Genomic DNA, 26,498 nt, shown 5'->3' on the forward strand with positions numbered 1-26,498 from the left:
GATCAAGGCCATTTTGAAGCAGCAACTTGCTTAAGGCAGATCATACAAGTTTGCACTATGGAGCAAGACAAATTTTCCTTTAATCTTCTCTTCTTCCCTACCATTCAGGTAATTTCCTGTAAAGAAAGGCAGCATTCATGAAAGAAATTGAGACCTTTGCATCCTAAGGGCAGAAGGGGGGCAGAAGGATATAAGATCTGAGATAAAATAAAGTGTAGGTAACTTTAGGCTGGATTCAATTACAGATTCATACACTTTTTAAAGGTGTTTACAATACAGATATTTTCCCTTGAGGCTGGTTTCCAAGCTCACATTAAGATCAATAGATATCTAAGGGGAAACTCATTAGCCTAACTCTAGATGCTTTGCACTGTTAGAGATACCCTAGGGTCTGCAAGACCTCTGTGTGGGCTGGAAGGTGGGACAGAGGACTTAGGCGAAACTTGGACTCCTCTGGAGAGGCAGCTAGAGGCCAAGCAATATACTGAGCAGCACTGGAGAAGAGAAGGCTGAGGGGAGACCTTATCAATGCTTATAAGTATCTGAAGGGTGGGTTGAAGGAGGAGGGAGCCAGACTCTTTTCAGTGGTTGCCAGTGAGAGGACGAGGGGCAACGAGCACAAGCTGGAATATAGGAGGTTCCACTCAAATATGAGAAGAAACTTCTTTACGGTGAGGGTGACAGAGCCCTGGAACAGGCTGCCCAGGGAGGTTGTGGAGTCCCCTTCTTTGGAGATTTTCAAGACCCGCCTGGATGCAGTCCTGAGTAACATGCTCTGACATGCTCTGGGCAATCCTGCTTCGGCAGGGGAGTTGGATTAGATGATCTTTATGGTCCCTTCCAACTCTAAAAATTCAGTGAAATTCAGTGAAAATATAGTCCAACCTTCTGCTTAAAGCAGGACCAATCCTGAATCATGACTACGATAACTTTCATGCCTCCAAGTACGTCCTTAGACAAACAAAAGCAGCCAGGTCTGGGCTTATCCAGACTGCTAAGTGTTGTGCCTTGTGTATAAACACTGGAAGATTCACATTCTTGATACTCCCCCACTTACCTCATCCATGGGCACATAACCAGTACTTATTGCAGGAAGCCCAAAGGAGAAAATCTGGTGATGCTCAGTCTCTCAGATGCAGTTGTCCACACCCAACACTCATGGTTGGGAGAAACAGGCAAGGGCAAAGCCTTCTTTTTTTTTTTTTTTCCTGATTTGAATCTTGGTCTCTCATCCCCTGGAATCTGTGGAGCCTCTATCTGAAGGGCATGCATTCTATTTGGTACCAAATACTTGTGTTGTCATTGGCTGAGAGGATGAAAATGTAAGAGGGACTGTGTTATCTGGTGGTAAGGGAATCAGCCTGGAGTCCCTGCTTCAGTGAATATTCATTCTTTAATCAATTGGTATGTCCTCCAGCTACCCTCCACCTTGGTTCTGTGGTTAGCCTTAGCCCCAGTTAACCGTAACAAATAAGATATAAGATGCATGGGCAGGTACCTGCTTCCCTGGATTTCTCTAAATCCCCCCTGCATGTGAATGGTGCTGTATAATAAATGGTAATAAAGGAGTTTTCAATGAAATATCCAGCTACACACTGTAATTCAACTAGTTCTCAAAGATCATATTACTTCTACTGCATACATGAAATAGGATTAAACTTTTGGATTTCTTAATATGTAGTGCCAAGCCTGGTTACTGCTGCTATATAAAATCTAGTTACAAGAAGTGTGATTTTTGGTGGCTGGAACTGGTGGGAATTGCAGACTCCTGGAACCACCTGCACCAGGTTGCAGGACTTTGAAAATGGTGGTGGATCTTTCCGTGGCAGCAGCTGCCACGGCCCTGTCATTTGTCCTTTTACCAAATGGTTTTTACTGATTCACTTCCATTTAATAGCAACTCTGTGTTTGATTTCTCCACTCTTCCTACTTCACCGTTTCTTTTGGGTTTCTCCCAGCCCCTATCCCCATCTTCTGAAGCCTTCAGTATTGCTTTAAAAACGCCCACGGCCAAATAGAGCAGACAAAGCCGTTAGCTTTTGGGTAGCAATGGAGCATCTCTGTGTGGGGACATTTCCCCCTCTGTGCCTGAAGCACCTCTGTAGTAATGAGCACATTGCCTTTGATCAAATGAAAATCAAAGCAAAGTGATGATTCATCTGCTGGAAAACTCCCATCTGCACCCTCCACTGTCCCGGGTCTGAAGTCAAGGAGAAAGCAAGAGCTGGTGGTTCTTCCGTGACACAGCACTTTGCCCTGCTGGATGCTGGCTGGAATTTGTAATGCCTTTTTTAGGCTTCCTCTGCCACTGACCCAGCTTTCAGAGAGCTCTGGGAAGCGGCAGCGGGCAGGTGGCAGCTCTTTGCTGTGGTTGTTCGATGAGGTTTGGAGCTGAGCAGCTGCCAGGCAGTGAGTGCTCATGGTGCGGAGTAACCCAAAATAACAGAAAAAGTCTCATTTGAAGGACAGGGTTCGACAAGCAGAAGGAGGAGAGCTAAGCAAAGCCAAATGCATTGAATTAAAACCTGGCGATCAGAACCAGACGGGAAAGTGTGGTGGGGTTTTGCCCTTGCCTGAAAACCCATGAGTACTATTTCCATCACACTCAAGATGAAGCAGTGTTACAGGAGGCAGGATCTGCAAAGCTGAAGGTTGTAGCATTTTATTCTCTCTGGTTTTTGTTGTTGTTCTCATATTTCATTTTGTTTGTGTCTAGAGTCCCTCTAACATCCCGCTATAGCAAAGTCTGTAGCAGAAACACCTTGACCTTGAGTGAAGCTCTGAACTGACTTGCTCTTTCCCATGCCATGACCCTTGTGAGGAGGAGTGGGAGGAAACTTGGTGCAACATATATGTGATTTCATCTGTGTGTCCCCTGGGACCCCAGGGACACTCAAACAAGGGAATCCCTTACTGTCTTCAATCACACTGTAGGCAATTGTACCCTCTCTCAAATGATGCACTTTCAGTTCAGCCTCAAAAAGGGACCAGTCACATGCCCCATGCTCAGTGGCTACTAACTTGAGTGAGGACTGTTGCCTGAAGTGTTGATCTCATGTTTAAGCCTAATAAAAGCCCAGGTCAGGTGCATGCCTGGGTTTCCTTGGGGACAGGTACTAACAGGAGTGGAAGGGACCAATGTGATAACATTTCTCTAATGGAAGAACAACAGAGAAACCAAAGGACAGAGCGATGATGTCAAGAGAAGCAGTAGGAGTGTGACCTTAAAGAGGGGAAGCTTCTGGCTGAAGAGCTGGGAGCTGCCAGCATAAAGACATTGTACCTCGTTGACTGAATCGAGGCTGGATTCCAGCAGGGATGGGAGCCAGGCTGCCTACAGCCGGCACAGTCCCCCGCTCCCCTTTTTAATCCGGCAGGTCCTGCTGCTTGTCCCTGGCTCTGGAGTTTGTCTGAACCTGCTCTGACCCACTTCTGTCACTCTGCAGACTTTCTCGAACAGGGACTTCAGAAGCCGTGTCTGCTGAAGTATTTGACATCATGGTTTTTAAACAATTCTTTAACTCCATTGTTTGTTGGCTAAGGTACATCTCAAAGCAGCGGATAATCTTTATGTGCCAGCTCAATTTTAGTTTCGTGCTGCAGGCTCACTTTTATAGTGGGTAGATGCTTTAAGACCATTACAGCAAGGAGAGTTTTTAAACCACAAGAATCGGCAAGTCAAAATCCGTGCTGCATCTAAAAATTGGTTTTGTTTTGCTTGTAGAGATTGCTGTACCTTCAAGTGACAGATGGGAATGTGAAAACTTTCTTTCATCCTTGAAGATTCAGATGGGCTAATAGAGAAAAATTGTGAAAGGAAAAATCATCATTAAAATGGTCTTGAAAGGGATGACTTCCAAATTATTGTCTGTCAGCTTCTCCAGATGGCCTGAATATCTGTCAGATGAGCAGTATTCATTAGAAATGCCTAGCAAAAAAAAAAAAAAAAAAGGTAGGATTCTTTTTGGTCAGGTCTGAAAATGAAAGGGTAAAAAGTAGAAGACAGAGGGAAAGAAAGGAGGCAGATATTTTGAAGAAGATTTTTCTCAATAAAAAGCGACTGTACAAAAGGCAGCATTGGGTTCTGGTTTTATTCCTGTCTGCAGTACATATATCAAAGGTGACACATTCCTTTTATTTTTCTAGGTGGAAATACAAATTGAATTTTCACAATGACACTGGGCTCCTTCCTGCTTGAGAGGTTTCCCAAGCTCCCCCCAGCTACAGCTGTGCAGACCCTCTCTAACTGCTGGACAAGGAGGCCCTTTATGGTGCCCAGGCAGTTCTTTTCGCTGCATTCATAGGGTATAACTGTGACTGGAGCTGAGAATATTAAAAAAAAAAGAATATAATTTCCAGTGCCCATCTAGAAGACTCTTAAAAAGCCTGTAATTAAGGAAAGCCACGATTGGTTTAGTTCCCATTTGAAAATGCATTTTCTAGCAGCAAAACTCTGAGGCTGAATCCAAAGCCAAGTGCCTCATTGTCATGGTTTAGGTCAGGACGCTCATTTACTGCCATCACTACCTCTCTTTATTGATCAAACTGATGGTTTTCCCCATTGGATTTATCTGAATCATGTATTTAGGTTTATCCTATGCAAGGGAGAAGGAAGGACACTGGGAATGCTTTGGCTTTCTTTAACAGGCTTTTCAGGATGCAATGATCCAATGGGCTGACAACAAAAGAAGGGTGAGCCATGTAAGAAATCAGGGGCACGCTGTGACCTCAACAAGGGAGAGGAAGAGCTGCATCTGAGTAAAACAGGACTTGCTAGCTATGATCTGTCAGGACAGTTACAGACAATTAATCTATGGTGTGATGTCTACATGGGTTACTTAAAACACCTCAGATCTCTGGGTGGAGGCTCCCATTAGAGCCACAGCAGCAGTCTGAGGACCACCCAGCACAGGGATTTGCAAGCCTCTGGTTTTGTGCATTGACTTTTGCCAATTGATCTTGGTCTTCCTGAGTGCAGTCTTTTTGCCCACGGCAAAATCTGGTTAATGTCTCTTGGTTTGTTAATCCTTCTGTATTTATTGTTTGAGACTTGCCTATATCCAAGCTATTCTTGGAGATATTAATAGCAGTTAATATTTTACCTCTTGGAGTAAGCTGATTGCTGCATGCCACAAATCATGTCTTTAGTACTTCAAAGATGAAACCTAGATCTGTGCCAAGCCACAAATGTAATTACTGCCCCTTCCCTGCCGCCCTCCTGCTCAGCAGCATCCACCATATGCAGAACCTGCTATATGCAATTATTTTCAATCACAAGCTCCACTCCAGACGGACAAGATCATCTTTCAAGTGCTAAGTGTTACTAAAATATGATCAGGCTTTATACCCGCAGCAAGAGTGACAGGGAAGGCAATCTGGGATGGACAAGGGTTACTCTGAGTAGTTTACTATTGAGGCATCCTCCCTCTGACCCCCCTGGCTTGTAGTTTTGCAACTTGTAGGTCTGGGCAGCTCCTAAGTGAGCACATAGGCTGGATTTAGCTCACTTTTTGAAGGTATCCAGCTCTTGGCATGGAGTATGCAAAAAGCCTAGTGGCTAAGTGGGACCCTGTTAAATATTGAAGCCAAGCACTTAATTCCAGCTTTGCCTTGCCAAAGCTGGCTGCATTAAGCCAGCCCCGTGGCTCTCTCCCTCATGCATTGAGCCAGCCCCAGCACTTGCAACAGCAGAGTTTTACGGATCAGGGCAAGGAGCCCGTTTTATTCCCGAATGCAAAACTGCTCCAGAAGAGCTGGTCTCTGACAGTGCCAACACTTCCACTGGTCCATGGCATGTCATCCAAAGCAGCAGCCAAGTGCCACCAGTGCCTCTGCTGCCGGCTGGCCTCGTCCCACTGATCGGCTCCCTCGCACCTCGAAGCTACAGCCCCTTTTGTGAAGCTGCCGTTTATTTCCTTCCACTTTCTATTTCTTTTAGTGACTGTAGTGGATAATGGAAGATGACAGATGATGGTAATTACAGCATGGTGACTTGTTGTTTTTTTTTTTTTTTACTTTCTTAAGAAATGTTATAGGCATCCTAAGCATTTTAAGCAGCTGTAAAGATGGGTGTGGTGTCTGGGTAGCATAGCTGGCTAAATACAATAACTACAGGGCAGACTCTTGAGCTAAACCAGTAACTGCTCTCTACTGGAGCTGCAAAATTAGCTTAAGGATTTCCGTTGGGTTTGCAGCCCTTGGATTTAACTTAGATCTTGAAATGGAGGTTGCAGCTGTTCAGTGGGATCTACGTTCTCTGTAATTAAACAAATTGGCAATGAGTATGTATGAATTATTAGCAGTAATAGTATGCTTTTGTAGGGTCTGATCCACACTTTTAATTCCTTATAAACAGGGGTGGATTGACTTGAAGGGAAGGAAGGGACTGAGGGTCCAAGTCCAATTAACAGCATGGGCTTTGAGGCACACGCCACACTTTCAGTGCATAAAAAAAGGGAACTGAAGTGCCAGTTCCCAACTTCACTGCCCACGCTGACCATGGCAGTATCAGCCCTGTGACAGTCATGCAAAATCCTGCTGAAAACAATGGGACAGATCCAGCACTGTTACATATGCATATATACGTACCTCAGGGCATAAAGCAAAACTTGTGAAATGTTTTCTTACTGACTAGAGGGCTCTAAGTCTTAGTGGAAATCTTTCTTACACTGAAGGTAGGTCCCTGAGTCTGGCTCGCACTCCGCCTGCAAGAAGTACCGGGGAACACAACTGCTTTGCTGATAGACCTAAATCCACAACAGACACATATGCATCACTAGAGGGAAATGTTTGAAGGTGAATCAAAACCAGCTGAAAACCAGAGATATTAAAGGAGATGTCAAAACAACAGCTTTAAGACTCGTGGCCAGTTGGTACCTGTGACAAAATTGGTATTTGTAGGCCTTTTGGTATATATAAGCCTTTTTGCCAGAGGGGAAAGCAGCCCTGTGCTTCTGACAACCCCCTTGGTCTCTGGCAGGTTTTATGTTCACTAAACAGAGCGTGTGAGCTCGCCCGTGGCTTTATACCTTGTCCTTCACGCGTAAACGTGCTGCCACTCGTGCTTCGGGGCCACGCGGTGGCACCGAGCTGAGGCAGCAGTTTCCCGTTTGATCTCATCGTCGCAGTCAGCGCAGGCTGCGAGCGGAAAAGAAGCTGCAGTGCTCGGTGGCTGGTGCTCCACAAACAAAACTCAGCTCTGCTAAAGCCCATCCCCGACGGGAGAGCCCACTGTCACTGGGCTAGGGAGGTTTTCGGACGTAGCACGCTGGTTTGCCCTTACTGGGTTTATTTGTTTCTGGGAGGCACAGCTCTTGGTGAGGCTCAGTGGTGGGTGGTGTGAGCTGGTTGTTAGACAACGTGGACTGTCTTTAAGGGCAAATATCCTCCTTTGGAGCAATTTAACATTATAGTACATTGGGTTGCTAATGAGTGTTTGACTCTATCACCAGGACTTTTGCGTAAGGAAGGTCCTGATTCTGCTCTCCCAGGATGTTTTCATCTGTCCTCCTATTTAATTTCTCTAGATTTACGCAAATTGATCAGAGCCAGAATTAGACATTATGTCTCTGCCTAAGCAAGTCTTATGTTTGAAGGTGTTTACTCTGTAAAGCATGTAAGAATTTTGTGGTTTTGTGAAAAAAACGATGAAATCTAGGATTATTTTCAATTGTATTCTTATTCATTAATAATAATTGCAATTTAAACCAAAGTCAGAAGTTGAGGCTTAATCCAGGCCATGGCACTTTTTTGTGAGGTATTTTAAAAACCCAGAGTAAGTGACATAACCTGACCCCCCGAATATATTTTGTCTGAAACTGGGTTTGGACTTGCAGAGGTGGATGTACAGAAATTGGGGAGAGGGTGTGATATGGGGATGAAGAGGTCTGGCTAAGGAAAGAAATAAGTTGTCAAGGCTTGTGGCCACTGTCTCCAGTGTAGCATCAGAGGCAGAAAGAATGAACAGGTATGCGGTGTTTGGAAGAGAGTGAATTCTGTTTGGTGAGTGACAGTGGAAAGTGCTGTGAGCAATATTCGTGGGAAAAAACCCAAACAACAACCTGTTACTGCAACAAAACCTAGAGGGAGCTGAAAACAAACAGCCCTCTGTGAATGCAATGGGCACTAGACACTCTTGCCACCTGAGGAGAGTAATTGGCAAGTGCTGAGTAAGAGCTTGTTCTGGGTTTGGAGGGGCAGCATTGTTATGCTAATAGTCCTTTCACTTGCCCGCAGTGCTGCTGCTGTGTTCTCCTGGAAGAATTGGGCAGGAGGCTTTCCCAGGACCTGTTTGTGAGGAAGGGCTGGCTGCTGTTTCAACTGGTCCAATACAGGCGGCTGCAAGCCTGCCTTCCCTCCTGCCCCCCGCAGACATCTCCCTACCTCTCCCGATGGATCCCTTTGAGCATTTGCGAGGTCTCCCAGAGAGTCTGTTCGAGGACACAAGTTGATTGAAACCAGCCCGGCCAGGGTGGCTCATTTTTGGGCCAGAGCAGCTTCTGAGCTGTGGTCTGCCTGGGCTGGCAACAAGCAGGCCATGGGCATCGTGGCTGGTGTGGGAAGGGGTCAGAACCACAACAGGACTGGCCAGGGCTGCCATGGTCCACCGCTTTGTGAGGCTATGTCTGGCATCTGGGTGCTCTTCTCCCCTTCCCCAGCCATTCTCATCATCAGTGGTGATGTTCCTCCTTGTTCATTGGGTCCTGCCTATTCCTAGCACATCAGCTGTGCTGTCAGAGCTTCACAGTGCCCTTCTTGTTTTAACAATTCAAGTGAGAATCAGTCTTTTTCTCAGAGAGTCTTAAGCTGTCTGTAATAAATGTAGATCCAGTTTTGGCCTAAGTTCTCTTGTCTGAGAAACATCCTTTCTGAGAATTTAATTAGAAGTGACTCTCATTTACATGGATTCTACCAGCTGCTGTTGGCTCTGCGACCCTGGGGAAAAAAATCAGATGATACTGTGAAAGCCATTAGCGAGGACATTGGAAGCAACCATATCCAGGTCAGGCAAAGTTCTGAAAATACCTAACATTCATGTGTCCTTAATTGCTTTTCTCCTTTTACAGCTGTTGGGTGAATGCATCATTTGAGAGGGGGCTGCCTCAGGGATTTCTTTTCCATTATGTGATGTAGATGTGGAGAGAGAAGCAGGCAGTGACTGCTCAGCAAGGAAAGGAAGAAGTAGTCTTGAATAGCAAGAAGAAATTTGAACTGAGTGGGGGAAGATCTAAGGAGCTAATATTGGGCCTTGAACAGGGGCAGATGTGCTTGGGGGAGCAGCAAAAGAGTTGCTGACCTACTTTGCTGACAGCTAAGATGCTAAGAGAAAGATGGGATACCACTTTTGGACTTCAGTGCCTTGTGCAGGTGTGTCTTTGACCAAATCAAGAACATAATGAGGTGATTTCTGTGTCAAAAATGTGAGAAGCTTAGGTACCTTGAGGATGGAGCCAGTAGAAATGCACTGCTAGCTCCAGACACTGACTCAGAATCGTTTTCAGGACTCCTGTTAGTCTGCTGTGACCTCCACAGTGCCTCTGTCCCCACACCCAGGGCTTACTATATTAGGAGTGACAGCAGAAGTGCTTTGCCAGGTAGCACATTTTCCTTATTGACAAGAGAGGAAAAATAAGGTATGAGATTGAGGGACTTGGTGAAGAGCTTGAAACCTTGTCCCGGTCCTGTGGTCTACCTAACAGGTAAAAGCCACCACCGCTAACCCACACTGCAAACTTTTGAGGGACTTGCTTGCCTTTACAGCCTGGGAAGTGTCAGGTGTGCTCAGCCTTTTATCTACGTAGTGATTAGTTTCCAGTTTTGCAAATAAGATCTGACACAAAGGAAGTAGCATTTAAATGCTGTAGCATACATTGAAATGTTCTCTCTAGGCTGTCCGTGTAAGAAGTTTTGCCAGCTACACCCGCTTTTTGGCAGCTGCTGCAGTGACAGCTGAGAACGCAATATGATAAAAATGCCACTTCTGCAAAATAATCATGGCCCATTGGGTGATTCCCAGCAAGATCTTGTGAAGGGAAAGACTTAGCCAAAACACATCTGTTTGGGGCAGCATGAGGGCTGGAGAAAGCAAAACATGTTGTGAATGTTAAGCCAAGCATGATAATAAGTAAATGGCTCAAGAGCTCAGTTGTTTTAGCTGAAATTATTTGAGAAAACTGTGGAGTGTGTACCTGTGGTATGAATCGATCAGGTGACACAAAACCATTCTTTCACGGCTTTTGAAAGGGTGAAAAACAAAGGAAAATGACAACGGATTAGCACAACTGTCAGTTTACTTTTCCTGCTAGAACCTTGATAGACCGTGGTTGATTGTTGTTTTAATTAATCAGAAGCAATCAGCTTGTAAATGCTGTGATTAACACAGCTTCTATTTAAGCCCACATTGAGTTTTCTAAACAGTGTATGTAGCAGTTCTGAGAAGCAGAAGGGAATTTAAAAGCTCTCGGGTAGAAGCTCCAGAAGCCAGGGATGGCTTCTGGTGCCATCTGAACTTCCAAGGCTGCCTCCAGCCATAAAACAGCGTAGCAGAATGCAGCAGTAGAAGTCCAAATTATTTTCTACTGTTTTTAGGAGAAGAAGAGGTACTTTTTTTCTTTGAGATTCCCAAATGGCAATTTGACACTTTGAATCCCAAGTTGCAGCCTATGTTTAAGCTAATGGCAATTGCATGTATAAACTTCTGTTTTCTTTTCTCTCTGTAGGTTTGTTGATCGGCTCTGGTTGTGCCCTCTATCCTCTTGGCTGGGACAGTGAAGAAGTCAGACAAACCTGTGGTAACCTTTCCAACCAGTTTGAATTGGGTGAGTCATCATCAGAGCATCTCAACCATATTAGGCTGTTCTATATGTTGTCCATAAAAGCAAACGAGGACATGAGCACAGGCTTGGAGAGGCAACCTGGTTGTGTGTGGTAGGGTATTCACATCGCATCGTTCTGGTATGGTGGTGAGGCAGGGGTTTTCAGATAGATTTGCTGGAAATACTTTCCAGAAAAACATTATAAAAGAAAATGAAGGAAAGTATGCACATCTGTACATATACGTTTAAGACATCAGATTTAAGAGTCTTACAATACAGGAGCTAACACTCCTGAAGATCTTGACAGGGTAGGCAGAGGCATCACAGCACAGGTGAGGGTAATTCACGAGTGCAATTAGCCGTCTTTGAAGTCTGACATGTTTATGGCCTTCTAATCCAAGCCTAAGGAGTATGGTTTTGGTTACTCACGTCTTTGGGAAGCTGGTAAATAACACTTCTCCTTTTGTCAGCCTTTTCCCAAACAAGCCACTGGTCTTAATGGTGATGTCTGCACTGAGCTTGGAAGAAGAGCCAGGGAGGAGGTCAAGCCAGGGATGTGGCCAAACAAGGCTCACACCCGCATGGCCCAGGGTGAGCTACCTCTAGAGAGCTCATTGGGCTGATAGGAAACAAGAACTCAGCAGGGACCTAAGGATTAAGCAATGTGGATAATCAGGACCTGATGTTTGCATGCATATCCAGCTCCTTGTTTAGCTAGAAGGATCGATGCAGCTGCCAATACCCTACTCTATAATTCTCTTTGATCCTGTGTCACTTGAGGAAGAGAGGGGTCTGCAGTCCTCCTGAAGGAGCAGGAAAGACTGAGCACCCCGACCCTCCGCAGGATCCCATTCCCAAGCATGGGCGCACACAGGTCCCCATTTCCAGCCCCTGCAAACTAAACTAAACTTCACAGTTCGTGTTGGAAACCCTTTCCATAGCTGTGTGTAGCCTGGCAGTAATCCCAGTGCAAAGAACAGTGGATGAAAATGGTCTCCTAGGGTTAAAACCAAACCTGCTGCATTATCTTTTAATTTTACACTGATATTTCTGTCAGGCTTCAGGAGTAAGGAGTTTTGTTTCCATCTCAGAGATGTTTCTTCTGAAGGTATGCAAATGAATTGAGGTTGAAAGGTAAAAAAATACTGCTTTGAGAGAGATGTTCCAGGTCACACTCCCTTACACCATTCCTGTGGTGTTCTGGAGTGCCTTTGACCTGGCATGGGACCAGAAATTCCTATTTCCAATATCAGCACCCATCTCTATTGCTGCTACTGGTGGTGTTATCAGCAGCCGCTAATGGTGTTGCCCAGGGGATGTGTAACGTGCTCGAGAAGCTTCACCTTGTTATTCTGATATTCTGCGCTGCGGATACCCTTGCTGGTGCAGGCTGATGCCTGCTTTTTCATGCCAAGCATGTGAGCAGTTCTGTTCTGCAATTCCTGCCTGTGCCTCCTGACAGCCCGCTGGTTCCCAGGCTTCAGTTGTTGATGTCCCCATAAAAGTATTATCTTTCCAGGTTATTTCTCTGCAAACCCACAAGAAGGTGAGTGTCGTGCCAGCCTGAGCTCCTTGAAGACAGCACTTAGGCAGTTACAAACTGTGACCTTAACCACACTCGTGCCCACAATCAGAGCAGAGTCTCTGAGAACACCTTTGCCATCTCAGTTTTGACTCATGAGTCAGATATTTGTGTAAATTGAATCACTCTACCACTAAAGTCAGTGAAGAAACCCACATGAAAGATTTCAGCTGACAGCTTTCCTTCCAGGTACATAAAAGGACCGTGAGATATATTACATTAACCATGAAGGCATGTACTCTTACTGTATTTTCTGGACATGGAGCACGCAGGGCATGTGTTAAGCATGCCTAGACTTGACGGGAGTGCTGGTCTCGCTGATCTGCTGCAATCGTATGTTAGCACATTCATTAACAGATTATAATGACAGCTGAAATTTGCTGTAGTGATTTCCACCAGGCAGCTCTGCCACTAAACATCTCTTTTCCACATACATTGGCAGTGAATTTAAATGCCTGGCTAGGATTTTTTTTTTTACTTAATGACAGTGCCTGGTTGATGCTGTGTTAGCAAAGTCATCTGTAAAGAAGAGGTACCATCCGAGGGCCATTTAATAACGACACCACTCATCGTCTGTCATAAATACCTCTTGGTTGGTGATAACCCAAACCATCTAGTCTTTTCTGAATCATTAGAGACTGGCTTACTCATTATAGCCTACAGGCCCAAAATGATATTTCAAAGACTTAATCTCAATAAGTCTCAAGACAAATTTAAGTAATTATTGCTTTCATTTGAATATTTAATTTGATTAAGCCGCAATGATATGCTTTCTCTTCTTGAGCCCATGAAATGAGTTGTCCCAAGAACCACATAAATAACATACTGCATTCAAAATCTGCCCTCAGAAAAGCTGAGCTGCCACGAGCCCTGCGCTGCTTTGCTGGTGGGAGAAATGGTGGTGGTGGTGGGAGTGCTGGTCCTGCACCTCATGCTGCTGTGGGTGCTAGCGAGGATGGCACTGAGAGCCTAATTCAGTGAGAAGGGTGTCCCAAGGGATGCTGATCAGCCAGCCAGCGTTCAGCCTCCTCTTCGAGCGTGGCAGAGCAACTGTTGCAGCTGGAGTCACAGGTGACATGTACTTGCAGTTAGGAAAGGAGCATCAAAGCACACCAGGTTTGAGCACAAAACCAGCACAGGTGGAGGTTCAGTGGAGAGTGAGATTCATTCTGGACTTGCAAAAGGTGAGGCGAAAGAATGGTTGAGGTTGGAGGCAGAAAAGATAACCCGGAATCACAGAATTGTCAGAGTTGGAGGGGACCTCTAGAGATCATCTAGTCCAACTCCCCTGCTGAAGCAGGATTGCCCAGAGCACATTACTCAGGACTGCATCCAGGCGGGTCTTGAAAATCTCCAGAGTAGGGGACTCCACAACCTCCCTGGGCAGCCTGTTCCAGGGCTCTGTCACCCTCACCGTAAAGAAGTTCTTCCTCATATTTAAATGGAACTTCCTATGTTCCAGCTTGTGCCCGTTGCCCCTTGTCCTATCGCTGGCAACCACTGAAAAGAGTCCAGCTCCATCATCCTTCAACCCATCCTTTAGGTACTTGTAAACCCAGGAGCTGCAATCTACATTATAGGAGGATGAGAAAGGCAAGAGGCAGGAGCAGAGGAGGGACTGCAAGAACTTACTTGAGAAGCAGCTGAATTGTGCACCGTGAAATGTAATGTTAACCAGAAATATTCCAGTACTAGCAATTAAATGAAATTATTTTTCTTTACCAAAACAAGACAAACCCCCAACCCCTGTAACATGCTTATAGCTACACAGAATAAATAAATAGCAATGCTAAGAACCCATAAAAAAAGCCTAATCCTTAGTGGGTGTGCTAGATAAGAAGTGCTTCTTCATGTCTTCAGGCACTCTGAAAAAGCATTAGACTAATAGGCACTCCAAATAGCGCTGAGATAGCCCATATTGTGAAGAGGGGACTCCCTCCCTCCACCCCCGCCAAACACACACATTTCTGTGTACATTCCAAAGCAATATTTAAAAAGGCCGCAGGAAAAATAACCATGCCTTCAATTTACGTGTAAGTGGATTTGGGTATTCTTTTCTAGAAAACCTGAGCTGACATTGTGAAATGCCCAGCAGTTTGCTGCTGTCTTTAAAAGTGGATATTTATTTGGTTTTTATTAAGTGAACTATGTCCAAGGGGTTTACTTAAACATTTATGTATTTAATTGGGCTAATTTTTTTCAATCGAATGAAAGCGTTTGTACAACTTGATCTCTACAAAGAGGAGTCATTCTTCAGCTGAAGATACCCTGCCAAGGACAACCCCATTTGTTGATTAAATTGCATTCAATAGATGAGCTGTTTTGCTAATGAGGATGGGGAGTAACCTCCACGAATAGACAGACGAGAGACTGGTGCCTGTAGAGGGGCCTGCTGTCTGCTCTTCTCTAGCAATCTGTTTTTGCTATCATGAAAACAAGCACAGTGACAGATTAGGGCTTTGACAAATGACCTCTGGGAAATTTTGTTGAGGGCTCAAGGCCATGACAGGTCTCTGCCATGTTCCTCTGCTTGTGGTTCCCAGCTCCCTGGCAGTCAGCAGGATCTGTATGGAGGTCTTGAGGTCCCGCCCTGTGTTGCCGCATCCCATCTCAGATTATGGATGGAGTAGGGTTACCACCAGAACAACAGACTGTGAACCGGAGCAGTCTTCTGCCACTGTTGTTAGGGTGGTAACTCCTAGAAGTAGGGCAAATGATACGAACCAGGGAGCAAGAGAATGGCGGCAAGAGAAAAGAGCTGCTTATGTTTTAAACTAGTGCAGTTTTTTGCCCAATGACCAAGTCAAAGTCCTTAGTCTAATTAGCATTTGGCCCAGGCTAATGCCTGAGATGGAGCAAACCTGAGTTAGCAAACTAGCAGTGCTCGAAGGGACTGCCTTTCACTTTTACCAAATGTCAGATGATGGATCAAAATTATCTTAATCTCTTGTCACCGTGCAAGCTGTTATTGTTATGCTGCATTATTTACATCCTGGAGTTGCCTGTGGGGCCATTCAGGACAGCAGTGACATGACGTAGTAGCACAGAGCTGCTGACTGAAGGGTGTGAAAGTGAGTCAGATCTACACAATCCCATGGTCTGCAAAAGGAATTAGCAGGCAATTTCCCAAAAGCAAGCATCTTTATAGCATGTCATATAGCACACATTCAGTTTTGCTGAGTTAGAGGCACTAATATAATTTTGTTTCCATTTCTAAATGTACTGCATAATAATGACAGCTGAAAAATGAGGGTTTTAGCAGGAAATTCATTAAAGTGAGGGACCCTGCATTGAGGTGAAAGTATGCATTAAAGTGAAGACTGCATCAGACATTTGCAAAAACTTCCACATTTTTCAAAACTTAAACTATGTGAAGAAATCTTCCAAACTTGCCTGCCTTTTTTAAAGGACAGTGTGAATGTACACATGTGAATTCATTAGTATTTGTTTTGAACATCTAAAATGAATATGAGACTTCATTTTAGGCCACTGATTCCTCTAGATGTGCATGCAGAGAACTGCTCAGTCATCGCATTCTCATTTCTGTTGTGATGGGTGCAGAGGCTGCTAAATCCCACAGAAGGTCCCAGAGAGGACAGGGTTCACTCAGTTTGACTCACAAAATTGAGCCTCAGTTGGCACCTGGTGAAACAGCACTGCAAGACCAATACCTAAGAGCCCAAACAGCAAAATGGTTATCTAGAGTATGATTCACTTATCTAAATGTAAATGACTCGTGCCATTGTAGGTGCCATAGGAAATTTCATGTGGCCTCCAGCTGCTACTTCCCTGCCACCAGATGTATGAAATGGTACTATGCACTTACCTTGTTAGCCTGAAAGAATCATAGAATGGTTTGGGTTGGAAGGGATCATCGAGTTCCAACCCCCCTGCCATGGGCAGGGACACCTCCCACTAACCCAGGTTGCACAAAGCCCCACCCAGCCTGGTCTTGAACACTTCCAGGGATGGGGCATCGACAGCTTCCCTGGGCAACCTGTTCCAGTGCCTCACCACCCTCACACTAAAGAATGTCTTCCTGATATCTTACCTAAATCTCCCCTCTTTCAGTGTAAAACTGTTACCCCTCGTCCTATCGTTACACTCCCTGATAAAGAATCCCTCCCCAAAATGAAGACACTAAATTTAAGATAAACTCAAATTTTTAAGTTACTTGGAAAAAACATTTGTCTTCTTTTGAGGAAATACGGTGTATTTTGGCAGTCAGGGCTTGGTCTGGATGATCAATGCTCTAGAATTTTTTATGTCCTACCCCTTTTTGTGAGAGATTACTTTATATGTCATATATTTCCTACCTAGGACCTACTTTTTTATTCTCCTGGGTTGTGCTAAGAAGCATCCCACAAACATGGCTTGGTGTTTGTTGTATGTAACTACCTTCAGGGCTCATCTTTGAGTTTCTTTGCCAGTAAAGGCGGTGAAAATCACAGGTCTGGCAGCAAGGGTTTGTATGGCTCAGGTGCAGCTGTCACAGAACCATAGAATCGCAGAATGATATGGGGTTGGAAGGGACCTCTGGAGATCATCTAGTCCAACCCCCCTGCCAAAGCAAGTCCGCCTAGAGCAGGTTGCACAGGAATGTATCCAGGTGGGTTTTGAATGTCTCCAGAGATGGAGACTCCACCACCTCTCTGGGCAGCCTATTCCAGTGCTCTGCCACCCTCAAAGTAAAGAAGTTCCTCCTCATGTTTAGATGGAACTTCTTATATTCAAGTTTGTGCCCATTTCCTCTTGTCCTATCCCTGGGCACCACTGGAAAAAGACTGGTCCCATCCTCTTGACCCCCTCCCTTTAAGTATTTATAGGTGTTGATCAGATCCCCCCTCAGTCTTCTCTTCTCTAGACTAAAAAGACCCAAGTCCCTCAGCCTCTCCTCATAAGAGAGATGCTCCAGGACCCTAATCACCTTTGTGGTCCTCTGCTATACTGTCTCCAGCAGTTGCCTATCCTTCTTGAACCGGGGAGCACAGAACTGGACACAGTACTCCAGATGGGGCAGAGTAGAGGGGGAGGATAACCTCCCTTGACCTGCTGGTCACACTCTTCCTCATGCACCCCAGGATGCCATTGGCCTTCTTGGCCACAAGGGCACATTGTTGGTTCAAATACCGTCGGCACACCGTGCCCTGCCTGCCTGAAGTACATTCTGTGCTTGTTTGAGTTCATGCCATTCTTGCGAGGCTGGGAATAGTGTGTCCTGTCCTGTCCCCCCTGCCCATTTCTTCTGCAGATCCTCCTAGATCCTCTCCAGTTGTTTCGTGTTCTCTGGCTGTCACGCTATATCACTACTTGTCACACACAGAGACATCCTGGGTCTTGGGGGCCGAGCTGCAGCAGCAACCAAAACAGATGGCTCCAAATGCACACCTTTGCTTGAGCTCTCTGGTGGTCCATCCATCAGTGAACCACTGTGAAAGGGCTTTCCTGGCCTAACTGGCTGCCTGGAGAGCAACTTAATCATAGAATCAACTAAAAAGGCTGGCTTCCATCCTGAACTAAACAAGCAGCTGAATTGCGCTCAAAAGCTCTCAGAAACTTCTCTTTTGAGGGATATTTGTTTCCAAAGATCATAATTATTAAGGTTCCCCTCTGCCACTTTTAGAGGGCCTGGAATATCTTAAAGAGGACTGTTGACTTGATAATTACTTTTGCTGGAGAAATATTACAGTAAATGATCTTTAAAGCACTTTAAAAGCAAACACTGCAGTTACTAAAACAACAACATAAAAACCTCACAGAAAGCAGCGAATATAAAAAAGGCTTTGTCAACTAGTTAATTGGCCTTAGGTGGCATCATTTCAGCATCTGGCTGAGTGTTGACATACAGTGCCAAAACGATCAAGAAAAGGATTTAGAGGGTAGGACAACTTATTAGAATCCTATTAAAGGCAAGGACTTCAAAGTTGTATTTTTCTATGAGCAATTTATCTGACAAAAGCAGGGTTTTTTTGGTTCTCAGATCCTCTGCAAAGAGCTCAGAGATTTTACTAGTACAGGTTTTTGACTGGGGCTCAGCGCAATCTTTACGAGCGTACCTGAGCTGCAGCTGCCGAGTTCTTAGATAAATGAATGAGTCAGCCAACGTGCTAGTAAAGAAAGTGTTTCATCAAGAAACATTTCCTCTTTAGTGCTACCTGGATAACTTCCATTCTTAAATCTTTGTAAGCCTTTGGAGACTATATCAAGGTCCCCATATATTCTGTCCAACATACGGCACTTATGTTGTTGCCAGAGTTAGAACACAGTTATGCAAGGATCCTCTGCAGTCAATGGAGACATGCAGCAGCAGCAGCAGCCAGAAAGCAACTCAGACCATTTGAAACGTAGTACCTGGTGCTCTTTATTACTTGAAAAGGTAAACTAGTTGTTTGGAATCCCTTCCTGGTTAAATGGAGAAAAATAGGTGCTACTAGAGCAGGGCTCACCTGTTGCACTTTACACATCTACCTTAAGATGAAATGCAATACACTTATATAAGTGACTTTTTCTCCTTTTTGTCTCCAGAGGGAGTCTGAGGGACTAGTCCAGTGTGAGTCTCTGCACTGTGAATGTCCAAAGAGAGGTGCAATTAATTAACCTTCCTGCAATAGGTGAGCTTTCTGCTGACTTCCTCCAGGAGGCTAGGAGAGGTCCTCATTAGCAGGACATAAGCTATTTGCTCTTGGGAATTTGAGTATTGTAATTGACACAAGGTATTGGTTTCTCCTTCGCTGTTCCATGGTAAATGTACACCTACAGTAAATTTGAGGTTTGATTAAATGAAATTATGTGATCCTCCAAAGAAAGGAGGATTTGGTCATACGAGTGGATGTCTGCTTACAGCAGAACTGAACAATTTCAAGTTGATGCGTCTCTTTACACTTTTTTTACACTTCTGAACTTTATGATATTTTATGCATTTAATTACAGACCAAAATACCCATACAATTTCTTTGACCAATTATAAGTAACCAAAATAGCTTGATCTCTGCATGCATAAGGAATCACATATTTTTAAAAAAGAGAAAGGCATTGAGAAAGTCATATCCATGCAACAGACAAAGAAACCAACTTCACTAAATTCATTATTTTGTATCAAGCAATTTGTTTGGCTGCAGTTTTACCTCATATAGTGTTCTTTCTTTGTTTCACATAACTACTTTAATCCTTTCTGGATGCATTCCAAGTTTTAACTTCTTTTCCCGCTTTGTAGCTGATTTCACATGACGGCTTTTCATTGTAACTATGTTAAGAAAAAAAGTCTTCAGCTATTTAATTTATCTTGGCTTTGTTTCAAAATAATTGTGCCTTCTTATTAATTAGCTGATTATCTTTTACATTAATTTGTGGCTTTCATATCTCCAAATCCCTGTATATCCCTTAACATCACACTCCTTACTTTTTTCTCTGATTACTTTTCCAACACCCTGATTGATTACATGAATTCACATTCCCTGTAGTACTGGGCTCTCATGTGAAGCTGTTCATTAGAGTTCCTGCACAACTTTTTGCAAGTGGGAATTGTAGTTTTTATTTTTGAAGATATATCATTTGTATTCTTCAGCTAATTCTAAAACCCTTTTTTTCCTTCATCTTGGAAAATAGGCTGTACTTAAGGTTAAATGATTAGAGGTTGCCAAATACTCCAGGCTGCAAGCCCAGGATAGTCTTGACATTAACAGTAAAGAAGGTACAAATATTTAAGATACTGTCTTGCATTTAACAGGTTCGCATCCAAGACACTTTCATACTCTGGATAATTTTTCATAAGTGTCAATTATTGGTTATTTTAGATGAAAATCATATGTTATTTCCAGGACCTTGATAACTATATGTGATAATTATTTATAAGATACCATGAGTAGAAATCCTGGTAAAATTATGTTTCAGCAGCTGTATCCTGGCACAGCTCCACAGTAGATCAAGTATCTGCAGATTTTATGTTGCCAAATTTCACTCACTCCCAAATTTGTCTTAATCTTTATTTGCTTTATATATTGAAGAGGATGGGGGGAGCTAGGGGACACATAGCATGGCCTTGAACATCACATTAGAAATCAGGAAAAGACATGGAAGTGGTTTTTAATAAGCCCATCCATCACTGCAAAACTACCCTTCCCCATTCTTTGATTTCTTTCAATTTAGCAAATATTGTCTTATGTTCTGTAGGACTCTTTTCTGCTGAATCTTCTTTTGATAGTGTCCTCACTCACCTTGCTTTTGTCCTTTATCCTCAGGGACTGGATTTCGTTCCATTTCTTTTAATCCCTTTACAAAAGGAAGGAGTGCAATGTTTCCACTCTTCCCTTCTTTCATTTGCTTGGAAAATGGCCATCCAGCCCTATAGCTGCAAGGTCTGTTATTCTATGATTTCAGAGTTCATCCTGAACACTCTCTTGCTGCCAGTCCCAGTAAAACAAATGTGAAAACAGTTCTTAAAGCCTGGCTACAAATTTACCTGAGCCAACTTGGACAGTCCTGCTTCACCAAGCAACCAAGAGCTCCCATTATTTATGCTCTCCTTTACCAAAAAAAAAAAAAAAAAAAAAAGAAAAGGATTCAGAACTAACAAAATGCTGAAGCCACAGCTTCTCTCTCGATACTGACCTGTCAGGTAAAGACTGATTTCTTAAAAGCAAGACCAGTTGTGTGCAGAGAAGGAAGCTGCTGTGATGCATGTCACCTCTATCAGCTGGAAGAGTACTTCAGCTGCTGAGGAATTTACTTTGGCATGAAACTAGATCCAGCCCATCTTATGAGCAAGAACATGTACACATTCTTGCACGCATCTCCACGCCCTCAATACACTGGCACACTTCTACCTCTGTATATGTGTTCCTGTGCATCCTTAAGGAAAACAACAGCTTTTGTGTCTTTATGTGTGTGTGAAAATTGACACGGTTTCACTAATTGTTTTAATTCTGTGAAGATATTAGGTGATCTTGCTCCTCATTTTAGAGGCTTGACATTAAGAAAATGGGAAACTGCAGTGCAGCATTTCTACTCTTTAACAGGATGGGCTCCATGAAGGCAGACTGCTCGACTTGATGGCTGAATTTAAGCCCCAGTTCTGCAAAGCTCTTAACCATTGGCTTGCCTCTGAATACATGACTAGTCCCACTGATGTCAGTGCAATAAAATTTGAACATGACAAAGGGTCCTTCTGTGGTACCCATTATTATAATACAAAAATATAAAGCTAGAAAGCAAAGTCTATCTTCTCTAATGTATAAAATTTCTATAGGTTTATTCCTTTTAATTTGGTGTTACATTTAATTACTCATGAGCCTGCTTTTTATAAAGCTTCGTGTTCCTTTTTAAATGAGTGTTTAATATCAAAGAGAAGCAGAAGTCATTTTAAAATTTAAGCTGCAACTAAATTACCCAATTATTGATAACTAACAATCTTTCTTTAGGGTGCAGTGGATTAAGGTAGCTCACACGTGTAGTAAAATGAGAACACCAGAGCAGAAACATTAACTCCGAAATATTTTGTTTCCTTGTACAATGCAGGATTATGAAAAGCGGTAGCATTGTTTCATTTTGACATGTGGCTATGCAGTGTAGGCAACAGGTACCTTTGACATGGACTTTCTCTGGCTATAAAGCTATACTTAGCTGTGGACCTAGGGATGACCTATACTTACAATGAAAAGTATAGCTAAGTCCTATACCCTCAGACACCTTCCTTGCTGCAGGCTCTTCTTCAGCACAATAGCTTGAAACGCTGTTCTGCTCAGCATCATCCCAGTACAGATCAAGCTATTTTATCTGAGACCTCCCATTGCTCCTGACACAGACTGGAAATAATGGCCAGGTTTATTGCTGTGTTATTATTGCTCTAAGGTCAGGCTCCTGGCTCGTTCATCCATTCTCCTGCGCTCTCCCATTCTTTCATTTGTTCATCTTGACCCAGCTCACACTTGTGAACTACATCATTGCATTTGTTAGATCAAGAGGCTGCCTGCCATGCCTTGGAGCATTAAGTAGGGCAGTGGTCCTTAGGGTAAGTGGAGCACGGTATGGAGAAATAAACATTATTGTCTTCAGTCAAGACTGAATGTGCGTGTTGTAGCTGTTGAGCACATCTCTGACACTGATTTAACAGTTATTTCTTCTTAGTATGTATCAGGTACACTGTCCCCCTTTCCCACTGCCAAGGCACAAAAGTTGAAATCACCATGCAAAAGTTCGAATTTACTTCATTCTATTCCACTTAGGTCACAGATTTGGGCGGTGCTAGCAGCTGAATCTTTAAACTCTTTATAAAGTAGCATTTTGACACTTATTTTCTCTACCCAGAAGCATCATGATGAGAATAATTTACTTTTTCAAGCTGCAACTACATTTCTCTAGTAGTTTTAAGAATACTTAGTAATTTAAAAAGACGTATCAGATGGAGTCCATCTTATCATAAAAAATGCTTTAACACACCCCACCCTGATATAAACGTGGTCATTTTCAAAGCAATCTAATGTATTAAGATGTCTGGTGTATGCTTAAATCTGGTTTTGAAATTCCTGGCAGAAGCTATAGACAGTGTGTGTACACAGGCAAATCAATAGATGATCCAGAGGCAGGTCTCTCCAGGGACTGCTGTGCAATTAGGCAAGGATCAGCATCATTGATGTTGCCAGGCATTTGGTGGCTCTACATCATTTCTGATGGTCTTCTCTTTAACAAGTCAGACTCTCTGCATGGTCTTGTGTAGGGAAGCCAAGAATGGTGTTGATCTACAGAGCATAACTAGATTACAAAACCAAGTACATCTCTCTGTTTGCTCCAGCACATTAAGGAGAGAGGCTAATGAGCTCAAGCCAAGGCCGCAGCTCCTCAAGTTGTCTGGTCATGTCAGGATCTTTGTTTCACTGGACATTTTTTTAAAGTAAAAAGATTTGAGGGTTATGAAGAAAAAAAATGAAACAAGGACTATGCTTCCTGCTGTGGTGTCAGCCTGAGATCTTCAGAGTGGCCGAGAGCCTAAGTGTGGCCTCCCACTAATGTCTCCTTACAAAGCTGGCCTGACAGCATCCTGCGGACAGTTGATGGACGTGCTGTCTGCCTTGAGGCATGCTAATGCTTTGGACGTGTTAAGATGTACAGATGTCTTGTGTGTCTTGTGCATAAGGCAAGATTAGCTGAGTTGATAATTGCCTGAACCAGAAGCCTGGCCCTCAAGGATGCCATTGGGACAGAGTATGGACATGCCACCTGTTTCAACTCTGTCTTTCTAGATGGAAACTCAATTGTTACCTTCTCTGGAGGGGGGAATAGTTTCTGCTGCTCTTTCCAGAGAGTGGTAACGAAGTGTTGTATTGCTGCTTGTGCCTTACTGAGAGCGTTCACTGCTCAAAGCAGGGTGATATCACCCAAGATCGAGACAGAAGGAGAACCTCAGTTGTAATGAGTCCCAAGCACTCAAGATCAAAATGACCAAGGTGATGCAGCCCAGGTGAAAATTACTTTTGAGAAGGGCTGAAATCCTGAGGAGTAACAGCAGCCATCTCCTTGCTTTTGGAGATCTCTGTGAGGAGGCTTCCTCCCTGCTTCAGCTGCTGATCTCCTTCTCTGCTGCAGGCAAAGTGGTGCCTGGAAGGGGAGCAATCACTTTATGGCCCACCGTGGCATTCCCCAAAATGTGGAAAATTCAGAGGACCCTTTTAAACAGCTTGGCTTCTCGAATTGCTTGAATTACACCCCACATTCCCTGTCTGAGGTGGACGTACAAGTGGGCAGAAACCTAGAAAAGTGCTTTTTCCTGGGTGGGCAGAAAGGTGGGTGGCAACCTGTTGGAGCGGGTCCAGAGGAGGGCCATGAAGATGATCAGAGGGATGGAGCACCTCTCCTATGAAGACAGGCTGAGAGAGTTGGGGTTGTCCAGCCTGAAGAAGAAAAGGCTCCGGGGAGACCTTATAACAGCCTTCCAATATCTGAAGGGAGCCTACAGGAGAGTGGGGGAGGGACTCTTTATAGGACGGTGTAGTGATAGGATGAGGGATAATAGTTTTACACTGAAAGAGAGGAGATTTAGACTAGATATCAGGAAGAAATTTTTCACTACGGGGGCGGTGAGACACTGGAACATGTTGCCCAGAGAAGTTGTGGATGCCCCATCCCTGGAGGTGTTCAAGACCAGGCTGGATGGGGCTTTGAGCAACCTGGTCTAGTGGGAGGTGTCCCTGCCCGTGGCAGCGGGGTTGGAACTCGATGATCTTTAAGGTCCCTTCCAACCCAAACCAGTCTATGATTCTTTCCCCAGCTAACGCTGTGCCGTGTCTCTCTGTTTCCCTTGCAGGGACCTGCCACATCGGCTGGGCCTACTACTGCACGGGCGGGGGAGCGGCGGTGGCCATGCTGGTGTGCACCTGGCTGGCCTGCTTCTCGGGCAAGAAGCAGAAGCAGTACCCCTACTGAGCTGGCCCCGGGGAACGGGCGCTGCCAGACGCCCCAGGGGCTTGATGACGTGTTCTGGATAATGACAATGAACAAGAAATTTTTAAGTGCTTTCTCTCTGGAGCAGGCATGGGGTGGGACAGCGGGTGGCCCCAGGGAGGGCATGGAGGTGAATGGCGGTGCAAAGCCACCTGGCCGGGTTGGATAGGGACAGGCTTTCTCACCCAAGCCCACCCATGGTCTGCTCCATGAAAAAATATAAGCAAGGAAAACTCCGCTTTGGCAAATGGTGAAATTCTGCGTGCACCAACGAATTGAGAGGTTGGTGAGGGGCCGGGGTAGCGCCCGGCAGCCCCTCGGCATGGCGCTGCCGAAAGCACACACGCACGCACAGGTATTGACCATGGCACAAAATGAGTAGAGAGGAAACTTTTTTTGGTGCGATTCTTCTTTCTTTTCCTTTTTTTTTTTTTTTTTTTAACTTCTCTCTGGTGGTTTAAAATTCAGTGTTGCAACACTTTTTAATCGATACATTAAACTTAATAAAAGGACCAATAAGCCACTTTATCAGTATTTTATATATTCTCTACACATTTTTCTTTCCCAAACATTTAGCCACTGCTTATTCAGCCCTATATAACTTTTATTAAGCCTCTGTGTTTTCAGCATTATTACAAAAATGCAACATAATTACTTGGCATATGTAGCCTTTTCCTATAGTACTTTTATGAAGTGCAGTAAATGGACGATTTTCTGTCCATTGGAAATTCCACTCACGGTACTGTAGAGCTCTGTTGGTTATGTACGACTAACAGGAAACTTCTTCCAGACATAGATTTCTGTTGCTGTTACATTTAGCTCATTGATGTTGTATTGTGCTGTACCATGTTTATTATTTCAATATTCATTTTTGTAAAAAATATATATATAATATGTGCTATTTTATGTTTGTATTTGAAAAATCTCTGTAAATAAATTTTTCCTTGATCAATATTTGCAATGCCTGGTTGTGTCACTAGATGAAAAAGTTCCTTTCCCAGACCCCTGTTAGAAAAATCCTCAGGAGTAAAAACGACATTTATAACCATGTTGTATCCTTTCTCCCTGTAAAACACATACATTTAGGATTTGGTTACATTGCCTGAGGATAGACATCTGTTGCCACTGGAGGCATTCTAGCATATCCCGCATTTTTGCCTGATGCTGTCAGGTGTTCTGCAGGACTTGAGGGAGACCTTCCCCATTCTGGCCTGGCTGCTGTGGACTCAGCATCTCACGCAGCGCTGCATATCCCTGTTTAGACAGCTGAAATCAGCCCCTACTTCCTTAATAGCATCGACACTGCTCAAATGCCTACCAGGCCCTATACCCTGCACAAGGCACTGGCACTGTACACACAAAACTCAAAAGCAATCTTTTATTTTCTTTAAGAAAAACGTTGTGAACTTAGAGCATAGGAACTTGTAGGGATTTTCAATCGTAACGTTAACTGATGTTAATCCCTTTCAAATTTGTTTTTCTGCTCTTGTTTTCCCAATATATTTCCGTCATGTATTTCTTAGTTACCATCTATGTTCCAGTTGCGGTTCTGCTGATTAATAACACTCGTGGCTGTTGCAACTCTGAAATCGTTTAGTTGCTTTGTACATTACACTGGGCAGCTTTTTGGAGATACGTGGAAATAGCAGCATCGGTTTACAGTCATCAAT

The 26,498-nt window shown here is 44.0% G+C and overlaps 1 protein-coding gene across 1 annotated transcript in view; it reads left to right on the forward strand.

The window, feature by feature from the left end:
- Positions 1 to 25,787, forward strand: part of LHFPL6 (LHFPL tetraspan subfamily member 6) — a 145,424-nt gene extending 119,637 nt beyond the window's left edge. The window contains exons 3-4 of the mRNA XM_074156273.1: positions 10,719 to 10,817; positions 24,692 to 25,787. Of these exons, the coding sequence (XP_074012374.1) occupies positions 10,719 to 10,817; positions 24,692 to 24,810 (218 nt within the window). The 3' untranslated portion in view covers positions 24,811 to 25,787. The remainder of the gene's footprint in view (positions 1 to 10,718; positions 10,818 to 24,691) is intronic.
- The last annotated feature ends 711 nt before the right edge of the window (positions 25,788 to 26,498 follow it).

This window comes from Numenius arquata, chromosome 1, assembly GCF_964106895.1.
Source record: "Numenius arquata chromosome 1, bNumArq3.hap1.1, whole genome shotgun sequence".
Classification (NCBI taxonomy): Eukaryota; Metazoa; Chordata; class Aves; order Charadriiformes; family Scolopacidae; genus Numenius; species Numenius arquata.